Below are 23067 nucleotides of genomic sequence, written 5' to 3'. Positions count from 1 at the left end.
CGCAGGCCAGAGAGCTCAGCTTATTGGACGGCGACACCCAAAGCCAGAATTTACTTACTGGGCAGCTTCAAAATGCAGTGGGGGTGCGCTCCCTAGGCCTCTGAGAAGACCTTCAGGGATTCAGAAACACAGGCAGACAGGTGCAGGAGAAGTTTTCCTTGATGTCCTCAGAGTGAACAAAGGCCGTATTTTAATATTTTTTTGTGGTTTAGTGTCAGAACCATTTTACCTCTTCTTGACTGCTGAATTTCTACCTCTGGAGCATCTCTGTAGGACTTTCATGGTGCTTAACCAGACCTTTCTTTCCCTAATTCAGTAAGAGGTGTTCTGGGACCATGGCAGATCAAAACCAGCCCATAGAGCCCCATGTGTCTCCTCAGTGCCACTGTTCCTGGTCAAGCTTCTGCCTGCAGCCCTGTCCAAGGATGCCACAGCTTACTGTGCTGCTTACTGAGGCTGCTGTGGTTGGATTCTACTGCCTGAGACTCCAACCTGGTTCCTGAGCCTGTTTCCCCATCCTACTCATGTCCTGCCCTTCATCTGGTATTCTAGGAGTTGTGGAGGGGTTTTATTCTTTAATTGAGATAGCTGAGAAAGAGCCCCAAAAGCTACAGAACCCTTAAAGAACTACTGAATTTTACTCTGAGAGCCCAGGTATCTCTTGGGAATCTGAGCAAGGCTTCTGTCCCACTGGAAGGTGCTCTAGGTTGCCAAAAACTCTACAGACTATCTGTGGGGATCAACTTTGTGTCCATACCCCAAAACTCATTGGCAAAATAGAAGAGCTTAAACAAACCCTTTCCAGGCTGTGGAGAAGAATTTGGTGCAGGCCCCTAACCTGAAGGAGTGGCTTGGATTAGGAAATTCTACACTGCCTGTCACTACTCAGATACTTACTTACTGCAAGGATACTCTATTCTGGTCAGCTGGCCAGAAATGGTTATTTTTCCTGCCCTAGCCCCACATAGTGGAAGATAGCTGATGGTTCCAACGGCTCTCGCAATGCTGCTTCTGCACCAGAAGGACCCTGGACACCTTCAGTTCCATGTTTCCATGTCTGAGTGGGGGACACCTAGGGTGCACAAAGGAAGCAGAGCCAGAAGTAATGATTCAAGGAGCTTAGGGAAATGGTTCAAAGGTGTTCATGCCTATATACACTATATGCACTAGGCCATGGGTTTGATCCTAGAATCTATCATGTCCTCCCTTCCTACCACCTGGTGGCTCTGGTGGCCCCTGAGGACTACTAGGATGACCCTGATTGCTTCTAGCTCTGCTGGACTTGATTAGTACATTGCTGGGCATAAGCACCTGAGTCAGATCTATACAGTCAGGCTAAGTGTCTGTGGGAGTTGCTCCCTTGAACCCACAAAACACTATTAGGGATGTCCCCCTCAAGAAAAGAAAGGGAGATATTTGAGATATCTGACCAAGAAGATCAGAGTATGAAGACATAAGGGGACCCTTAAACTAATTATTGATATCTCTAGCACAAAGTTACAAATCCAACCTCAAGGGAAGAACAAGAAAAAAGGTCTACCTTCCCCTTTCCCTCGTGACAGCTTTCTTTTCCAGAAAGTGTCATAGTTCTGGGTTTTTTTTTAACAGTGCTTGAGACAGAGGGGAAGAGTGTGCAAAACCCAGAGTACCTGTGGCCGCTTAGCCCCAAAGGCAGCTAGGGTAAAACATTTTAGGGAAGCATGAGTTTGGCAAACCACATTAAATTAATTTGAAATAGATTATAATTGCCCCAAATGTATTGGGTTCAGAAGTAAATTTTGTCATGTTATTCTAGGAATATATTAGGAAACTCCTGAAGCTTCACTTGGAAACCCCAATTCTGAGGTGAGCTGTGGGTCTCTCAGATCCTTCAGAGTTAATAAATACTCTCTCACACCAAGAAGGGCTAACTGATGCTGGTAAAGGAAATTTCTTTATATTTTAGGATTTTATTTTTTGGAGGTACTAAGGGAACACTGCTGAATCACACCCGGTATTCAGGGATTTCTCCTGACTTTGTGACCAGGAATGATGACAGTTAGTGGACCATGTGATGCTGGGAATTGAACCAGGTTTAGCAGCATAACTTACCCCTTATACAAACTCTGCCCCATATTTTAGAGTTTTAAGTTCTCAAATGAGTTCTTTAATTTTAATAATTATTGAATTCCTTCAAGGAGACATATAGTTTTGCTTTCATGTAAACATTTAAAACATACCACAGTGGTAGGAGCACATAGGTTTACAAAATACTGAAAAACATCTTAGGTATTCAATATGCATTTGATTCTGGAACTACAGAGACTTATAAGATCAATACTGTAAAAATAAATTATTCTAGATTTATATATATTCATTTCATGTAAACTTAACTGTTTAATCAAGTTCTAAAATTTTGTTAAAATCAAGGGATATATAAAATAAGGAGTTAAAAAGCAGAACTTGGAGCCCAGTGGTTAGCCTACTACCACTGTAGTGTAGTTCAACATGAATTCTATTCATAACTTTGTATGGTCCCCCAAACATAGAACACAGCACCAGAGACTTTCCAAATACTACAAAAGTGAGCAGCAGTGCATCCTCAAGCCCTGTCCTGAACTGTTGGTTCAGCTGAGAATCAATATTAGGGCTCCCAGAGACTCCTGAGCATCACCAGGTCCCTCAAAATAAAATAAAAGAACTAATGCTAAAGGGTAGTGTTATTTACAAACAGGTTTGACTGTAAAATAAAAATTCAGTGGAAAGGCAATGGGGACGACAATAATAATAGACTTAACCTTTCCAAATTACTGGAAAGTCTATTTTTTTCAAGGTTCTTTTTTTTTTTTTTTTTTACAAAGTCTGGTCAATTCATTAGAGAAAAGATAGCTAAGAACAATTACATCACTTCCTGTTCAGGACTCAGGGCCAATGGCCCCAGCTTGAACTGTCAAAGTTAACAACCAATTCACACATACATTCATGTTTCAATCCACCTTCCCCCAACTGGGGTTGAGGCAAGCAAACAGTGCTTCTCATCCATTTTTTCCACAATTTTAATTCTCTGTCTCCTTCAGAAGAAATGCAACCAGATGTTTCTAATTCACTGATACAACTTGGCTAAGCATCGATGAAGACATGTTTGATACTCAAGGTCTGTAGAAACTATTAAAACTACCTTCCAGAAGAAATGGAATGTCAAGGTTTTCAAAAGTGAGGTCCCTCACAACACATGCAAACACCCACCAAAAGCTTACTCAACCTTTCTTAAATTCCAGATAACTAGAACCATCTCGGGCAGGCGGATACCTGAAACTCCAGTGTCTTAGAGGGAAATCTCTCTTCAAAGAGGAAGGGACCATTCCCTTGCGAATGGCACAGATACGATAAATAAGGAAGAAAGTTCTTTCTTTACTGCTGGACTCTGTGTAGGCCCTGTTCCTGGAACAGGAGAGCATGTGACACCTCCATGTGCATCTATTTCACCTATGAGCCTATTCAGAGGGTTTTGCTGGCTTGGAAGATGTGGGATGGGGTCCTGGGTACCCTCTTTCTACAAGAACCCATAGAATGTTCATGTAATTTATGCTGTGCCACAATTGGGAAGCAAGGCTGTGCTGAAGGATTCTTCTGTCATGACTGATATTTTGGGCTGGAAATTCCTTGTTTGGATAATGTGTACAGTGTGTGTATGTGGTGGTCTCCTGTTCCTTGCATGCATTTATCAGTATTTTCTAGAGTCAGAGCCTTCCTGCTCACCCACATCATGACAGAAAAAACTGTATGCAGACTGTAACAGCCCATATATACTTCCCAAGTGGGGCCAGAAATGCTCAGGCCAAGAAGCCCTTAGGTAAGGATCTTAATGCTTGTTGTATGACAGAATCCTCTTTTTGGAGGAAGTAGAATCAGTAAATGAAGTTATCACACCTTTCTTTATGGATGCTGAATAATTGTGGTTGTTTTTTTTTTTTTTTTTTTTTTTTTTTTTTTTTGTGGGGAGCATACTTGACATGGTCAGGGGTCACTCCTGGTAGTGCTTGGGGAGATCAAACTGGGGTCAATCCTGTGCAAGGAAAGTATTTTAACCCCTGTGCTAACTTTCTGACCCAGATAATGTTTGATATTTAACTGATTTTATTTCTGTTCTTATAATGGCCACCTAGCACTCAGAAGTAAATCTGCAACAATATTTAGCAATTGTGTAAAGTTCTAGGGATAAATTTCTGAAGAACTTCTGGTTTTGTTTATTTCTGTTTGTTTTCCTTACCTCCTCCCACTTCAGTGTGTGAATCATTTCTTTATTTTACTATATATTTTCATAGCTCCTTTGTATACAAATCTAAAAGAAGAGAAATCAGTTAAGTCAGAATGACCAATCAGGTCAGGCACAGCACTGATGTGCTGATTATGGTGGGTAACTTGCAGTTTGAGATCTAGATGTCCATCAATCAGGACAAAGACTAAGAAAGGTGTATTTTGGACTACTTTCTCCCTACAAACTGCTGGAAATTACTGAATACAGCCATCATCAGAAACGATGGGTAATTGGCAGAAAAGTAATCACAAAATATTTTGGAAATAAACTTAGCAATACAACTGAGGTGCATGAAAAATAGCACAAAAATGTGGTTTTAGATTTATGGCTCTGACACAAGATATTTAGAATGAATTCATTTAGAGCAGAAATGATCCATATGAGTATTTTTCAAGTTTGTTGAAGTTGTGGCTTTTTGATTAAATCTACTAAAAGGTAGGAAAGAGAGTTAGAAAAATTGGAGGCAAGTCTTGCATTTGTGATGCAGTTTCCATCTCTGGCAATACTTGACCCCTCTAAGCACCACTGAGGTGTAACCATGGTACCTCTCCCCACTACCCTGAATTTCTGGATCTAATTAGCACTTCATAACTGGATCCAAGCATTGACCACTGTGACTAAGTGGTTGAGTATCACTGTGAGAGGCTTCAAGGATCTCCCGATCATTGGCTGTGAGTCCTAAATAAAGAAATAAACATCAGGAAATACAAAGCACAGCACTGGCTGAATAGGGGTTGTACTGTGCAAGTAGGGAAGGAGAAAATAGGGAGGGAGCTACCAAAGGGCGCCTGGTTCCTTCCCTTAGAGTTTTAGGAAGCATAGACTATGTAGTGAGGATAAGCTTATAGAAGTTTCTCAAATTCTAAACACACTGTTGATATAACCTGGGCACATGGGCATCTCTGGAAGGAATGAAGGGGTGAGGGATATGAAAAGGCAGAACACAGGCACATTCAGGTAGTGGAACTCCTGCATGAGATACCACAATGTCAAGTATGTCCAGATAATGGAAGAACTCAACACTCAAATGAAATGTGCTACCAGGCACTAAGAGACAGAAATGTTCCTACACAACATTAAAGTCCTGAGATAAAAGATAAGGAGCCAGAGATAAAGAGAGTGGGGAGCAGTAAGGGGCAGAGAAGATTTAAGAAAGGGTGGTGGGGTTTCATCCCCTTGAAAAATAAAATATAAAAATACACTATCCATTCACATGAGCTACAAAAATCAAAGGCTGTACTAGGAAATATAACAAAACAGTATGTGGTTATTCTTTCAAGCAAGTGGTCTGAATTCTATACTCAGAAGTGACCACATGCAGTGTCAGGGATAAAACTGGTATTAGTAGCATGCAAGAGAAGAACCTCAGCCCCAGTGACTAAGTCATCAAGGATTAATTCCAAAGTGCCAGGAAAGAATTCTCTAGGAAAGTATTCCTTAACTCATTCTTTAGGGCCAGAGTGATAGCAGAGTGCTTGTATTGCACATGGCTGATGTGGGTTAGATCCCCAGCATTCCATAAGGTCCCCTAAGCACTGTCAGGAGTAATTTCTGAATGCAGAGTGAGGAGTAATCCCTGACATTGCTGCATGTGGCCCCAAAACAAAATCAAACCCAAAACAAGTACTCATTCTTCAAATGAGGGCCAGAGGACCCTGCAAGAAAGTAAGATTCCAGGATATCGAGGGTGCCTGTCTTGTTGATGCTTTTCCCTCTCAAATTGCATGCAAGAGCTTATTTTTGCCTACCAAATTTGTAGCTCTCCCTATTGTGAAATTATCCTAATCCCATGATTAAATAAATTTATAAATGTCCCACAGAACCATAATAGGAGCCTTCTCATCACTGTTCACAAGATCAGAAGCACTGGTGGATAAAAAAGAGGTGAAGATGGGAACTTCCTGGCAGCACCCCTTGCATCCTAACATGAAGTTGGTCTGACAATATGCCACAGCCAATGATTTATGCAAATGGGTACTGCTTCTTTATATTTCCAGTGTACTATTTTATGTGCTCCCACAGAAAATTCATCCCTGTGGGTCTGTAAGAGAAGGCTGATATGACTAGGTTTGATGTGAGCTTTCGGCAAGTCAGACTGGCATTTATATTCTACAGATGGTATGTATTTTCACCCAGCCAGGAAATTCTTCAAAAAGAATTCAAGATGTATTGATTCATTCTTGGAAGCTTTTATATCATCCTTTTTAGAACTCTAGGCATGAACCAATTGCCACGGATTTATTTCAATCTCATGCTTTTAAAACCTCAAGTCAATTTAGTTCACATATGTTAATACAAATGATTCATATTTCTAAAAAGTACTTTGCCAAATTAGCTAAATCCCTTTGGTCTTGTAATGTAACTACAATCTGGTGGTGATGCTAGATCATCTCTCCTCATATGAATTCATGTCCTATGGTTGTTGATAAACCTAATATAAGGCCCAGGCTAGAATTACTTACATGCCAAGAAAAGACATTAATACACCTCCACTAGACCTAGAGTTCACTTTTATTCTTTTGGTCATACCCAACTATACTTGAAAGTCACTCCTGGCAGTACTCAGAGATGGTGCTGGGATGGATCAAGGCCTGCTGTATACAAGTACTTTAACTCCTATACTATCTCTTGGCCTCTACATTTATTCCTATTATCAGGATGTATGTTCTGATCTATAAGAAAATGAATAAGTGGTAACAAAATGACAGATTGGTTAAGATACTCTGACCTAACTTCATTCTCATCTCATTCTGCTCAGAGACAAAAGGTAGGTTCCCATCTTTTCAACCTCATTTACTTCCAAAATGTGAGGTCTAACCAGAAGAAACTGATGCTTTTGCAGGTCAAAATAAGAATGAATAGCATCGTATTTCCCCCCCCTTTTTTTTTTTGGTGGGGAGTAGGGATGGGGGCCATACTTCGTTATGCTCTGGTTCTGTGCTCAGGGAACCATGTGTAGTGTCAGGGGTCAAACTTGGGTTGCTATATGCAAGGCAAGTATCATACCAATGCATCATCTCTCTGGCCTGCAATGTCACATTTAATGTATAATTCACATGAATCTTCAAAAAGCTTCTCTAAAGGGAAGATCGTCAGTTCCCAAGTATCTGTATCACAATCTAAAATCTCTCCCAAAATCTCCATCATTATTGTTTTCTACTTCCTCTGTCTGGCTCCACAGTCTGTACAAGAGGTATTTTAGTTTCTTCTCTAAATTCTTAATGACTTTTCCTAAGTCAGCAAGAACAAACCTGAGTCTATCAATGTAAATAGCTTGATGTCTCAGCCTATATCTTTCTTCAATGTGTTCCAGGATAGATGTGTGCTGTGATGAGCATTGTGATCTCACAGTCACAAGTCAATGGTGTCAATGGCTGCAGCATTTCCAAGGTGGTATGTAAGATTAAAACAAACAAACAAACAAAAATCCCCAAGACCCTGCATAACGTAGCCTTGCTCAGCAAAGGCATTTTCCTGAGTTTTCTAAGTTTCCTAAGCTCCCCACTTCCCAATTGGAGTAGTAAAACAAAAACCAGTTACTAACACACACACTGCACACACACACACACACACACACACTGCTCCCTTCCTTTCCCAGGATTTCCTAGAAATTTCCAGAAAATTATAAAACTATGGGTTAATTCTGAAAGATTTAGAAAACACATACTAAGTTCTAAATCATCCCTGGTAGGAAATAATAATATCAGAAGAAAATACCACCATCTTTTCGTTTTTATAAGATAGTGGTTCAATATTTTAGTAAAACCTAAACCACCTACTTACAAGGTAATAAAAACTATGAATATTCTTTTGATTAAAGGCTTAGAATAATAACTATGGAGATCTTCCCATTTTCACAAGATTAAAATTCACATTTTGAAAGCTTTAGACTCAACATAAAACAAAAGCAGAGCAAAACCTACAGGAGCAGATGGAAATGTGTTTGACCTTACACTCACTATTGACCCCCCTCCCATTGGGAAATTTACTCAACAGGCTTATTCAAATTTTCCAATTTGTGCACTAAGAACAGAGCTGGTGAGTAAAACAAGCACTGTTGTGAGTTTGTCAGATTTTTAATACTTTTAGACCCTCCTAAGTCCTAAAGTAAGTCTTGACTTATAACTGACATTGAACATGAACACTATCACCTTCTTTATCAGCACTGAAAGAGCTTGGAGATGCTAAATAGCGAATAAATATAAACAATGAAAGTATTTCTTCACTAACAGGCCACAACCTTTTTTCATCACCAAATGCTTGAGTACCCCTTTATTTTGTTAGCTTGAAAACTTCTGTCTTCACACCTGGGTAAGAAGGAGGCACTGGAAAAAAGAATGAGACACTGCAGGGGCTGAGCACTGAGCTGGCTTTCTTTTTGGCAGAAGGACTGTCAGCATTTTCTCTGAAGTACAGAGCCTGTGAAAATATGACTTCACAGGGCAGGTACCTTCATCTAAATCTTCAGGAATAAAGAGGCAGACCTCTAAGACTGTCATTATGAAAGTCCATGTACCCAGTATCAGTAGTTGAGCACTGAGAATATTTCTTAAACCTGTCCACTAGCAGAATAGGGGAGCCAGGACCAACAAGAAAACTTGGAGACTAAAGGTTGCAGAAACATAAACAGTCAACATTAAAACAACATTAAATACCTGGAGACTAAAGGTTGCAGAAACATAAACAGTCAACATTAAAACAACAACCAAAAACCAACAAAGTTAATACAAGTAGTTCATGTTGGACAAAATACTACACTTCTCATTTTTGGCATCTGCTGCAACCTGGCTGGAACAAGATGTATCAGAGCCTGCCCTTCCTTTGAATGTGGCACAATTTTGGTTCCTTTAATGTGCTCCTTAGGCCGGCTTTGCTCTTTCCCTAAAAGTCCAGGGGAAAATCAGGATTAGGCCTGGAAGCATGATATTCAGAGCTGATATCACTTGGCTTGTGGCTAGCCTATTACCTGCTGTAGGTGTTTACTGACTGCTTGGCACAAACCCTTGGTGAGCCCAATGCTGAGTCTGGCTTCCTGGTGTACTTATATGGATGGGTTAAGTTTCAGGTTAGATGCACCCCAGAGCCAGTGTGGGGAATCAAAGATCCTTTTCTCAATTTTCCCCTCAAAATTCAAAACTATAGAGCAGAATTAATCTACTCTGAGAGTTGGTGGACTTATGTGCACCTAAATAGATTCAATGTACTAAACATTTTAAGAACCCTCCGAGGCCTTCTGGGAGAGTGTGGGCAGATTCCTCTCCTTCCAGAGAGGCTCAGCAGCTTCCATATCTGGCCCCCTCTCCCATATAAACATTCCTGCTCCACAGATCCTGGAGTTAAAGTCTAGCTGTATATGTGGCCATGCAATACCTACTACATGTTTCACAGTAATAACATCTCAGTAGGAGAACTGCAAATTTGATGGGAAAGTTGTATAGAAGCTCACAAATCAATGAGCAAAAACAATACCAAAAGAGGTTCAACCATTAAGTTCAACATTAAGGTTCAAATCATTAAGTCCTCAATAACTTTAGTAATTCCATTGAGGTATAAAATGATCAATTTCCAAATAATTCCTTTTTACGTTTTATTATAAAAATGTAAAAATGGGAAAGGCTGGGAAATTGAGGACACTGGTGAAGGGAAGATCATATTGGTGTTGAAACATTTAACTCCTGAATGCTTTAAAAAGAACCTCTATTATGAATAACTTTGTAAATCAGTGTTTAAATAGAAAAAGAAGTATGTGAGACCTTTAAAAATAAAACAATTAAATGCACCAGAGAGAATGTATAACAGAGAGTGCTTGCCTTATATATGTCCAATCCAGGTTCAATCCCTGGTATCCCATTTATTCCCCAGAGCCTTGCCAGAGTGATTCCTGAGTGCAAAATCAGGAAAAACAAAAACAAAAACAAAAAAACACCTGAGCATCACTTTGTATGGCCTAGAAATTTAAGATTATTTTTAAAATGCAATTAGAAATTATATTTCAAAGTGATTTTTTTTTTTTTTTTTTTGGTTTTTGGGCCACACCCGGTAACGCTCAGGGGTTACTCCTGGCTATGCGCTCAGAAGTAGCTCCTGGCTTAGGGGAACATATGGGACGCTGGGGGATCGAACCGCGGTCCGTCCTAGGCTGGCGCTGGCAAGGCAGACACCTTACCTCTAATGCCACTGCGCCGGCCCCACTTTTTTTTTTGTTATTGTTGTTCAAAGTGATTTCTTGAAATGATATTGAAAAGAGGATACAATATAAAAACTGGAGGCTTCTGTTATTCCCATAAAATCTGACAGGGCTCAGGCTCAGGGAGCAGGGCACTCACTTTCAGAGGGCCCTGATCTGACATGGTTTTGGGACAGGCACTCACCTTCAATGGTGCACTGGTCTGGGGCTGGGAGCTTCTGTGCCATTTCCAGGGTATAGGCTTTCACTCTACTGAGGTTGTCCTTGAGATGCAAGTAGAGTTTATCTTGTGGTTCTTCAGGACTCACTGTGGTTTCTGAATTTCTCTCCTCACTGCTGTGAGGAGAATTCATCTCTTTTGGCAAGTTCTCAGAGTCTCCTTGAACAACACTTTGGTGAGTATCTGCAGTACTTTCCAGCTTTGGTTGATCAGTGTTTACCTTTCTGGGGCCAAGTGGATACATTTCTGAAAAATACACGCTGTCTGGCAGGTCTCTATCTTCCTGGATTTCCCCATGGTCTGCACTCACATCCTCCATTGACATGTGCCAAGCAAAGCTCCTGCATCTACAAGACAAATAAAAGGAGCTTTAATGCCAGTGGGCTCACGATCTCCATGCACAGCAACAGACCAGACTGCACACACAACACATACAGTCCCTTTCTTCAGTCCGGAGATAGGATAGGTCTGAAGAACCCCAGGCAAGCCAGACCTGTGAAGTTCCAGATCACCTCCAAAAGATTTAAAGATCAGTTCTCTGACAAGTCTGGGCTAAAGAGGATAGGCAGATTAATTTATGATTTCTTGCCTATATCTTCTTATATTTTCCATTAGACATCAAGACAACAATATCTAACAGATATTACCATTATAGTGAAAAGGTGCTTTAAAATATCAACTACAGAAGGGGTTCTGGTTGGTGACCTATTTCAACAGGAGGCTTTGGCTAAAGGAAGCCCTGAACAGCATTTTAGTCAGGAAATGATGAAACTCAGGATGGCTTTAAAGATAAAAGGGACTTCAATAGCACCTAGAACAGCTATGACAAAAGAGCAAATGTGAAGCACAAATTCCAGAAACAGTGAAATGTATACCTGTTAAACGTAACATCTTTTTTCTCTTCCTTTGACACTTGGCCCAAACTGTATCTTCTGACAGAGCCAGGGGTATTGCTGGTGGCATGCACTTTGTCTTCAAATGACTGTGGCTTCACTTGCAGTTTTCCAGCGTCTTCTTTTTCAACCAGTGTCAACTTAGTGACTGCTAGCTTCTCAGGGGAGTCAGTTTTGGCGCTGGATTTATCCCTGAACAAATGGAAGTCACTGAATTATGTACTGACCACCAACTCCTTTATAGCAGCTCTAGGGAACTGCTTCTTCCCAAATATCAGTAATTAAATTGGCACATTCTTTATTAGTCACTGAACCAAATTTGTTTGTTTTGGTCTGGGGCTACACCCAGTGGTGCCCATGGCTTATTGACAAGTGCTTAAGGTGAGAAGTTCAAACCTGGGCCAGTTGTGTGCAAGGATCTACCTACATTATTTCTCCAGCACCTGAACAATAGTTATAAATTCCTACAGGTCAGAGGTTGTTTAAAGGATTTTACAAATTTGTTTTGCCATAAATTCAGAAATATCAGTGTTTACATACACTCTACACTGGAATTACTTTTTGTTGTTTGTTTTTAAGCCACACCTGGCAATATTCTAGATTTATTCTGGGGGCCAAAGAGAGAGCACAGCAGTAGGGCATTTGCCTTGCATGAGGCTGGAACCTGGAACAAACCCAGTTCAATTCCTGGCATCCCATATTGTCCCCTGAGCTTGCCAGGAGCTATTTCTAAGCACAGAGCCAGGAGTAACCCCTGAGCATTGCCAGGTGTGGCCAACAAAACAAAACAAAAAAAAACCAATAAATAAATAGTTTTAATAAAAGATTTATTCTGGATCTGCACTCAGAATTATTCTTGACAGTGCTCTGGGGGCCAAATGGTATATCAGGGGTTGAGTGCAGGTTGGCTTCATGTAAGGCAAGTGCCTTACCCACTGTTCTATCCCTCTGGCCCCTGAAACTACTTTGTGTAAATTTTTTGTGTACATTTTTTTGTGGGGGCACACCTGGCTGTGTTATGAATTGACCCCTGGCTCTGTGTTCAGGAACCACTCCTGACAGTGCTTGGTGGACAACATTGGCTGCTGAGAAATGAACCTGGGTCAAGCACATGCAAGCAAGCACCCTACCCACTATACTGTTACTCCTGGAACTACTTTATTCAAGGATCCCAAGAACAATGGCTGTTTATATGAGCATCCATCACATTCCTTTCTTGCTCTCTGAAAGAGAGCTAAAATTTACATCAGAAATTGAAACGTCTGAAATTTCATTCAGAAGATGGGTGGGTGCTGCCATGGGACTTGCCCAAATACTCCAGCTTCACAACTGACAGGAAGTTAATGAGCAGGGAGGAAGAAGTAATGAAGTCATAGTCTTCCCTTATTCCTTCCCTTACTCAAGACCCCTGGGTGGGCAAGAGGGAGGAAGAGGCAGCTATTTTCATCAGAAACCCTTCAGATTCATTGGTTGGATTGGTGGGAGAAGGCTGAGGTAGAAGCCAGGAAATAGAGGTGGAGCCTGGAATAGGAGGAAAGCAGTACAGAAATGAACAGTCTTTGAAAGCCACCCTCCACCACCACCTCCCCTCAGGTGCTGGCTAGACGGGGCCCTGCAGGGGGGCAGTCTGACCAAAGACAGAGACTTTGTAAAGTGCTCAGAAAAGCAACCAAGAAGGTGAGCACTTGGTGAAACTCTGCACTGTAGAAATCCCAACCATGTGGACTTATCATTTGGGCTCAAAAGGGTGTGCTTCCTTGAGCCTGGGCGTGGGATCAATTGCCACTGCCTCCAAATAATTCCCTCTGAAGCAAGGGCTGCTGGGGCAGGTGCAGCTGGAGTTGGCATGGCAGCACCACTGCTCCAGAGAATCCTGTGAAGTCCATCTTCTCCTCAGAAAGGCTTGGATCATGGGCACCTCTACCACCCAGTAGTGCCAGATAGAATTGAGGCCCTATGACCCAGGATGTTGCCATGAATCAAGTACACTTGAGAGGGTCGGCAACCTGCTATCCCCCTTGCCAAGAGACAACTCTTCCCATGGAGAAATGTCAAGGAGTAGGCGGTCAAACATGCCAGATCTGATGGAACCACTGGTTGCAATCAACTGCCGGTTCCTAAGGTGAGGTCTTTCATGCTATCCTCAAACCCCTTCCTGAGGCCAAGGCTGGGTCAGTCTGGAGATGTCCCTCCCACTAGACAGTGATAGCTAACCTTTTTGAGCCCGAGTGCCCAAACTGCTGCACAATGCCCGGTCCTCCCAATGGCCAGTCTGGCCCTGTTGCCAGGTGAGCTGCAAAGCAGACACCAGCACACTTGCCTCCCGCCTCGCCACATATCTTTTTTTTTTTTAATGGTTTTTGGGTCACACCCGGCAGTGCTCAGGGGTTACTCCTGGCTCCAGGCTCAGAAATTGCTCCTGGCAGGCACGGGGGACCATATGGGACGCTGGGATTCGAACCGATGACCTCCTGCATGAAAGGCAAACGCCTTACCTCCATGCTATCTCTCCAGCCCCTCGCCACATATCTTAATTGCGGACCCCTTCCCACGCACCAGCTGCAAAGCCTTAGCCTGCCACCGCTGGCACTCGTGCCATGGAGGCACTAGGGCATCACACAGATCTGCCCTTCCAGATCACCTTCCTGCCCCATAATTAACATTTATGTTAATCCATGGCTGTGGGATTGGCAAAGGTCTGGGGACCAGCCATACCACCTTACTCTTCACCTGGAGAAAGGAGGTGGGAGGTGGGGGTTCCCAGAGAGAAGAGCAAAAGCGGGGGGGGGGGGAAGGTAGGGAGGAGAGAAGGAAGGGTGGAGAAGGAAGGAAGGAAGGAAAAAGGAAGTAAGGAGGAAAGGGAAGGACAAGAGGAAGGAATGAAAGGAAGAAAGCAAACAGAAAGGAGGAAGGGGAAGGAAGGATAAAGAAAAGGAGGAATAGAGAAAGGAAGGAGGGAGGGGGAAAGGAGAAAAGAAGGGAGGAGGGAAGGAAGGACAAAAGAGATGGGAAGGAGGAAAGGAAGAAAGGAGAAAGAAAGTGCAGAGGGAAAGAAGAACAGAGGAGGAAGGATTGGAAGTAAGGAGCTTTGGGAAAGAAGGCAGCCAGGCGAGGCCACTAAGTCCAGAGAAGTGGGGACACACCTGCTGCTGGACCCCACCAGGTTTTCGGAGGACTGGGTCTGTAGGGTCCTGAGCTGGGCTTCCTGCAGGTGCTGGATTTGCAGCTCCAGCCAGGCCTGCTCTTGAGCCAGAAAGTGGGCGAGCTGCTGAAACTCAGAGGCCACAGCGGCTTGCTTGGCCCGCATCTGGTGCTTCAGCTCCGAGGGGCGCTGCTCCTCTTCGGGGTCCCGGCACACGGTAGAGGTGGGCTTCGGCTGGGGCAGCGAGGGGTTGGCGGGTTGCATCTGGCGGACCACCTGCACCATGTTGGCCAGCTGCAGGTTGGGGCGCAGCCCGCGGTGCCTGAAGCTCTGGCGGCACTTGGGGCAGATGAAACTGCACAGGGGAGCATGGGCGGAGGAGTCTTCCAGGCTCAGCTCCTCCTCCGTGTCCCCCAGGGATGAGCTCTGCTCTTCCTCCTCGACGTCCTCCCACTCATTGTCCCCCTGGCCGGCCGCCCAGAACATTCCCACGTCGTCCTCGTCCCCCTCCAGCTCCACTTCCACCTCGGCCTCTGCTCCCGAGTCCTCGTCGCGTCCAAGGGTGTCCCAGCCCTCAGCGCCCGCGGCCTCTCGTTCCTCCAACTCCTCCTCGCTGTCCTCCTGCTCCTCTCCCTCCTCCTCCTCCTCGCTGTCCTCCTGGTTCTCCCTGCACCACAACCGTGTCACACAGTCCCGGCAGAAGTTGTGGCCGCAGCCGATGGACACGGGGTCGGTGAAGTAATCGAGGCAGATGGCGCACAGCGCTTCCTCCTGCAGGAGCTGCACCGGATCAGGGGCCTTGGCCATGGCAGCCATCTTGGCATTCGAGCGCTTCCCTATCAGGCGCCGGGCCTGGAGCAAGGCCGCAAGCGTCTGCTGCTGCTCGATGGGGCCTCCTCACTTTCTTTCCCCCACCCGCTATGGCCACCACCACCGCTGCAGGCCAGGAGGCAGCCCACAGGACTGGCCCAGCCAGGCACGACCCAACGCCACAATTGCTGCTCCTCAATGCCTCATAAAGTCCGCCAAGACCCACTTCCGGGCCGCAGCCACTTCCGGTCTGCCACCACTTCCGGGCCAGCCAGGTCCCCAGTCACGTGCTCTCCCAGGGGGCTGAACTTCAGGGGCAGAACCCAGTTCGAGGCCAGCTACAGTGTGGGTAGGTGATTGAGTCCTCTGGCAACGCACTTTTGTTCACATTCAGAGGAACTCGAGCCACTCATCTTACAACGTTAGAGGCAATAATATTTCATAACTGATCATGTTGGAGGAAAGAACATCCCAGAGAGGATAGCCATTGTTCCAAATGTCTATTTATTAAAAATCTTTTTTTTGTTTTTTTGTTTTTTTGTTTTGTTTTGTTTTTGGGCCACACCCGGTGACGCTCAGGGGTTACTCCTGGCTATTTGCTCAGAAGTCGCTCCTGGCTTGGGGGACCATATGGGATGCCGGGGATCGAACCGCGGTCCATCCAAGGATAGCGCAGGCAAGGCAGGTACCTTACCTCTAGTGCCACCGCCCGACCCCTAAAAATCTTTTTAAGTGTATGTATGTGCATATATATTATATCATATACTACATATAATTTATTGTAATTAATTATAATTATATGTTATATGATCTATATATATACAAATACACAGTAAAACCATTATTTAATAATCATTATAGAAATAGTATAAATATATTATATTTATTACAAAATTTATATATTTATACATATATAAATGTAAAATTAATATATACTATTATTATAATATATAATTTTATATATTGGGTTTGGGGCCACACCAGTGGTGCTCTCTGAGCTCAGAAATTACTCTCGACAGGCTCAGGGGACCTTATGGGATGGATGCGAGGGATAGAATTTGGGTCTGCAGAATGCAAGAAATGCCCTGCCTGCTGCGTTATCTCTGAGCCCAATATTTTTGAAAATGTATTAAATATAAATATATGTATATTTAATTTTTAATTTTGGGAGATCTTCCTCAACAGTCCTGGGGGCTGGACAATAACTCCTGGCAGTGTACTCAGGTGCCACATCCAGCAGTTCTGGGGGTGATACTGTGGATCTAACTTGAGGCCTCTGCTTTCCCACTTAAGAAAATACCCCCTTAGTGTCAGGGAAGCTTGTGATCCATTGGGCCAAGAACGAGCCTATGGTGAGTTGTTGGCCCCAAGGCCAGCAAGGCACTGATGTACACCTCAATACAACAAGCCATTCCCTTGTTAATTATCACCCCATACTTTTTCCCTGGGAAGCACAGGGATCTATACTCCCTAGAGACCAGCATACATCTGGCTGCTCTCCTATTGGTTACTCTGAATTTACTTGGCCTCGTAAGTGTTGGAATTTATCTAAGAGATATTGGGAACCTCATGCATAAATACAAATGTGAGTTTCTCTCTAAATAAGATCTCCCCCCCACCATCCTGCAGAGATCTCAGGCGAGGGTGTGACCTGATTTGTTTGATTTGGTTCTGTACAGAGACACACGTGCACTGCTTTTGGCTCCTGGCTCAGCATTCAGGGATCACTTCTGATGGAGCCGAGAGAAGCTATGTGACATTGATTCTTGGTTGGCTTCCTGTAAGACAAGTGCCTTACCCACTGTACTATCTCTAAAGCCCCTCCTAATTTTTATCTTTTTTTTTTTTTTTTTTTTTTTTTTGGTTTTTGGGTCACACCCGGCGTTGCTCAGGGGTTACTCCTGGCTTTCTGCTCAGAAATAGCTCCTGGCAGGCACAGGGGACCATGTGGGACACTGGGATTCGAACCAACCACCTTTGGTCCTGGATCGGCTGCTTGCAAGGCAAACGGTGCTGTGCTATCTCTCCGGGCCCTAATTTTTATCTTAATAGCACCACTTTTGGGAACCTCCTTGCCACTGTAAGCACAGCAAGGATTGATCACAGGCAGACAGGAGCCTAAAGCAGCTCTACAGGCTCTGAGAAAGGAGTAAGAGTTAGGGTTCTCAGAGTCATGCTTCTCAGTTTTGCCCCAGGTCAATTTCAGAATTATTCACTGTCCACCTGGCCATCCTTTCTGGTGTCTATCAAGCAGATACCAGATGAAGATCACAGTGGGGAGGAGTTACTTCTGAGTTTGGATGATGTCTGTTTACTCTCTAGAACAGGGGTCTCAAACTCAATTTACCTGGGGGCTGCAGGAGGCAAAATTGGGGTGAGGCAGGGCCGCATAAGGGATTTCTTTTACCGAATATTTGCAATAAAAAATCTCATTAGTAAGAAAAAAATCGCAAAAAATCTTATTAAACATTTGCATACCCCGAACGGAACTGCTCGGGGTATGCGAATGTTTAATTCGGTTTTTTTCTTACTAATGCGATTTTTATTGCGATTATTCAGTAAGCGAATAATCGCGAATACTGAGATATTTGAAGGCCGGCCTCGGGCCACAAAATGTTGTACGGAGGGCCGCAAACAACCCGTGGGCCGCGAGTTTGAGACCCCTGCTCTAGAACATGTGGAACAGAAACAGATCACTGGTTTTACCTCACTTATGTAAGGCCTTGGGTTCTCTTCCTGATACCACAAGAAAGAAAAACTATACAATAAATGGTTTCTGGGATGAGTCAGTGAACTTGTTTCTCTTAGGAAATTCCAACCACAGACAGATAGGCACTCCTATTTGGATCAGATCCATCTGATCCAGATCCATCAGTATCTCCAGCCAGGAGATCCAAAAAGCCAACTCCCACTGCTGATGCCACAGAAGGTTCATGGTTGGGGTACTGGAGGAACCATGATGATGGATGTTCACTGAGCCATGCAACATGAAAAACTTAGTGTGTGTGTGTGTGGTTCTTATTTTCCTATACATGACCACAAATGAAAGCATTCTTCTGCTTCCTTGGAACCTAATCACCTTCAAACATGAAAAATACTTTCATTTTGGAACATATTTTAGAAACTTCTATTCAGGAGTTAAGCACTTGACCTTACATGTAGCTGACCCCAGTTCAAATCCTCAATACCAGAGAAATCGTACAGTGGATAAAGCACTTACCTTACATATGTGGGACCTGTTTTAGATTTTCAATACCCCATATGGACCCTGAGGCACTCTCAGAAGTGATCCCTGAGCATAGAGGCAGGGGTAAGTCTAAAGCACAGCCAGATGTGGTCCTATTTCCAGCCCCCATATAAAACCAAAACCAAATTTCAGGTAAAGCACGTAGTCTCCCAGATACCACCAGGGGTCATTCCTGAGCACAGAACTAGTAAAAGTCCCTAAACCAGGGGTCCACAAACTACAGCCCAGGGGCAGCATGTGGTCCACTAAGGACATTTATCTGGCCTGCTGGGTGTTTTTGCCAACACTGCCAGCTGACTCGCCCCTGACTCAAAGTGTGTATTTGTGGGATGTGCATCACACTCTCCAACTCCCTTCCTTCTCTCTTCCTCTTAGTCTCTGCCAGGGGTGATCAAACTACAGCCCATGTCCACTATTGTTTAAGTTGTTTTTTTTTTAAACTAAAGTCTGGCCCCCCAATGGTCTAAAGGTCAATAAACTGGCCCCCTGTTTAAAAGGTTTTAGGACCCTGCCCTAAACACTCTGATGAGACCCCCTACTCTCCTAGCAAAAAAACAAGTAAAGGTAGAACTTCGTAAGCACAATTAGAACCTCATATCCAGATCACTCATGAAGTATGACATGCGATTTTACAAAGCAGGAGCTGTTAAGGGGAACAAAGTATTTTATTTTATTTTTTGCTGTAAAGCCTGGCTTATGAGTTAGAATAATAGCACTCCCTTCCCCCAAAAGATAAGTCAAACAAAAAAACTTCACATTTCAAATGATTGCTGGGCTTCTGATTGAGAACCAGAAGTTCCCTCCTAAAGGAGACCTCCTTTGTCTCCAGAGTGCTTCTTAACAGCAACCCCAGCTGTGATAATGGGGTTAATGGAAAGCTAAACAAGCAGTGGTAAGGGGATGAATTCATCTGTCATGTGCCAGCCAGGTGCAGGCTTCAGCTTTTGTCCCTGTCATTTACTGTTTTCATCATTTCCCCTTTGGAATCTGTATCTGCTGTGCTCAGCAAACAACAGAGATCTGGATACAGGATGAGCGGCACATATTCTGGAGACAGGCACTTGGTATTGGCCATCAGGAGTGCACAGTACCGGACTTCCACCCACATGATGTTAGTTCCTGGCCAAGTGAGCTGAGGCTCTGGATGTGTCCTTGGCTTCTAAGGGGAGTCCATGTCTAGGACCACTCTCCAGGGCACTCTGGATGGGAGAGGAACTGTGACTCATGGTCATTCCCTGATTCTGAGATGAGAATACTAGAGGTACAAGCAGGACGAGTGTATGAGAGTGCCCCTCTGTGAGGATAGGGCAGGAAACAGACTTGAGTTTGTGATCATAACACTGCAGTTTCAGGAAGAGTCTTCACTCAAACTTCATTCAGTACCTTGCACTTATCTGTGTACCCCAGTGGTGACTCTACTCTTTTCAGCACCCCTGCATCCTATACACTTTGGAGAATAAATGAGCCCAAAGCACCATGGAATCTGAAGCTGAACTGAGCACCCCCTTCTTCATAGCTTGCAGACTGTCCTGACCCTGGTCACCCTGAAGCTCACAAGGGCCCTGCCCCCACCATAGGGTGGTACCTGATTCTTGCCAATAAAAGCCAGGGTCTGAGGAAGGCAGTGGTTCATTCTTCAGTCTTCTTCCACTGAATAAAGCTGATGTCTCCTGAAACCTGTCTGTGGAGCATTTTCTCACTGCTACCCTGAACCCTCAGACCTGCCGGCTGGAGAGGGTTGCAGATGCATGGCCTGGGCCGGCAGAGAAGGGCCCCTCCATCCATCTCAGCACAATTCAACCCCATCCAGGACTGATGTTCAACATATTAGCGCCCGAAAGTGGATTTGAACCCTGTACCCAAGAGGACAGCGATCATGGTGAGGTTCCTGTTATTGTGTTTGATTTTGGCTCTTTTCAGCTGGAGTGGGCCCAAAACCTTGGGCCACGTGAAGCCATTTTTAAAGATGGAGGAGTCCCCTGCTGGGGGCAGAATACCAAGTAAGGAATAATCCAATATAGTATCACCAGGTCACACCCTAGGGTGGGGTACAATAATTGATTAGAATAGGATCAGTAAGAAAATGATCTTATGGAAATGCTTTCATATATAACACCCCTGGTCAGGGTTTCATGTGGGGAGGGTGAGGCCAGAAGGAGACAATGAGGTGAGACTGGCAAAGGCTCAGAGAGAAGCAAAGAAGCTAGAAAGGTTGGAAGCAGAGCCCTTGGCGTGGGCCCCCAGGCTGTGGTTTAGCAGACCCTTCCTACCAGGACTTCCTAGGGGAGTACCCAGGTTCCTAGGGCTCTGTGTTGGGGTTGGGTGGGGTGAGATAAAGTGCCTATATGCAGCCAGTGCTGTAGGAAGGGTCAGAGAAAACTTTCCAACCTCTGTGGGGCTGGGAGAAACACTCTCTGGGATTTTCAGAATGAAAAGGTAGAAGAAAACCCTTGGCCCAACAAAATCTTGCTCAGGACTAGGTCAGAAAGGGGCAGGATTATGTAATCAGGGCTGTGGGAGGGGGACTGCCTGCAGAGCTGGTTATTTTTCCTCCCTTTGTCCCTCTGAGCCCCAGAGGTGACTTTATAGAAACTATGTCAGAGTCCTAAAATCCCCGAAATATTAACTTGGCTTGCTTTCAACATGCGGCATGACGAAAGAGCAGAAGACTTCCAGTATGGAAGGTTTCTGGTTTCCATGTCAAAGTCAAGGTTTTACAAGTCTCTGCGGGGGCCCCTCCACCTAAGGAGGCTTCCTACCTAAAGGAATGGGGCTCCCCTTAGAAGCACCTGCCCTGGCTCATCAGGCAAAAGCACTAGTGGTGGGTAGTGGACACCTATGTAGCTTCTGAGGGGCTACTCTCATCTCTGCCTCTGACCAGCAGGCTTTCAGAGAATGCTGTCTGGGCCCCATTAGGTATTCATAGGCCCTGGAGTACTCAGGGATGAGAGGCTGATTCTTCTTGAGGCTGCCAAGCAGATGGCTGGGCTTTGGTTATATGGGTGTCTAAGGTCCAAGACACCCAGGCCTCACACCCCTGATTCAGTAGCAGAGACAAAACACAGCAGGCAGAAGCATGTTCCCTGACCAAGCCTGGCTCCCTGCTTCTCACTTTGCAGGGGAACACTTGAACAGCTGACTCCGTGTTGGGGGCGAGAGGCAGCTACAAGGGAAGCAGAGCTTACCTTGAGATTCTGATCAGTTCCCCAGAGAGATCCCTTGTGCTTTTGCCACTGACACACAGATGGTGGCCTGGATGCTCCGATCCAGATCCTGACATGAGAACAGTCAGGGCAATTGCCTCCACAGAACGTACCAAGAAGTGTCAGTGCCACAGGATGACACCTGGAACTGCATCTGGACAGCAGGAGAGGCCCTCACTCATTCCCTTTTGTAAGGAGGGGCTCAGGCTGGTTGTATGAATCAGGGGCACAGAGTTAGCTCTGGGTTAGAGGTGACATTGTTACAGTTGGTGATCACCAGCCATCACCCTCATGTGGAGACATCTGGAAACTTTTGTGGGAACAGGCTGCAGGTCATGAGGAGGCAGGACCTGAATTCCCGAGTCCCTTTAACAAAGCTGCCGACACACAGGCATACCACCGACAGAGCAGGGCAGTCTTGTTACTTCATACTGGGGGGCCGTGCCCTTCCCTCCTTCCCACAGGACCCTCTTGTCCCACAATGCTAAAATTTAGGGGGACTGAAACAAGAAGCCAGGGCATTTCGGGGGGGGGGGTCTCCTCCTTGAAAGCTGTTGCAGGAAGGCTTCTCTGAAGACCTCCCCATGGCTTCACAGCACCCCACAACTTGGCTGATAAACACATTCCTGGAATTCCTTCTCCCAACTCTGCACTAAGGGAAGCCCAAAATGAGCACCAGATGGTGGTAATTGGGGGTCTTAGGTGTGTTGCAGTACGTTCCTCCCACTGTCCTCCTCTCTGTCCATCTGCCCCTCTATCTGTCCTACACTTGGAGTGGGAAGAGCTGCCATGGTATTCCCTGAGGCGGATGCTAGCAATGGAGGGGACTCTGTTGGCACTTCAGAAGGGGCTGTTTGCACCCCAAGACTGGATTCTCTTTCTGGGAAGGGAGCACCTCATGCTATCCGTGTTATTTTTGAGGGGGGGGGGTGGACAGGAGGCTGGGGATGTGGCTGAAGCTGGGTGGGCAGGGAACCACCAAACTGAGTAGTCCCAACCAGGGATTTGGGAATTGCAGCATGAAGGGGGGCCTGGCAGGAGATGGGGTGCCCTCTTGAGAGAAAGGAC

General features: G+C 44.8%; 1 protein-coding gene across 2 annotated transcripts in view; it reads right to left on the bottom strand.

Annotated features, from left to right (window-relative positions):
* Positions 1-23067, bottom strand: part of VEPH1 (ventricular zone expressed PH domain containing 1) — a 134444-nt gene that overhangs the window by 50196 nt on the left and 61181 nt on the right. For both annotated transcript variants that reach the window (XM_049774445.1, XM_049774446.1), the window contains exons 7-8: positions 11580-11789; positions 10669-11051 (exon numbers count right to left, since the gene is read on the bottom strand). In XM_049774445.1, coding sequence (XP_049630402.1) covers positions 10669-11051; positions 11580-11789 — 593 coding nt within the window. The remainder of the gene's footprint in view (positions 1-10668; positions 11052-11579; positions 11790-23067) is intronic.

Source organism: Suncus etruscus, chromosome 6 (genome assembly GCF_024139225.1).
Source record: "Suncus etruscus isolate mSunEtr1 chromosome 6, mSunEtr1.pri.cur, whole genome shotgun sequence".
Lineage (NCBI taxonomy): Eukaryota > Metazoa > Chordata > Mammalia > Eulipotyphla > Soricidae > Suncus > Suncus etruscus.
Note: the sequence above shows the minus strand (reverse complement) of the source record. Positions and strands in the feature narration are given on the sequence as shown.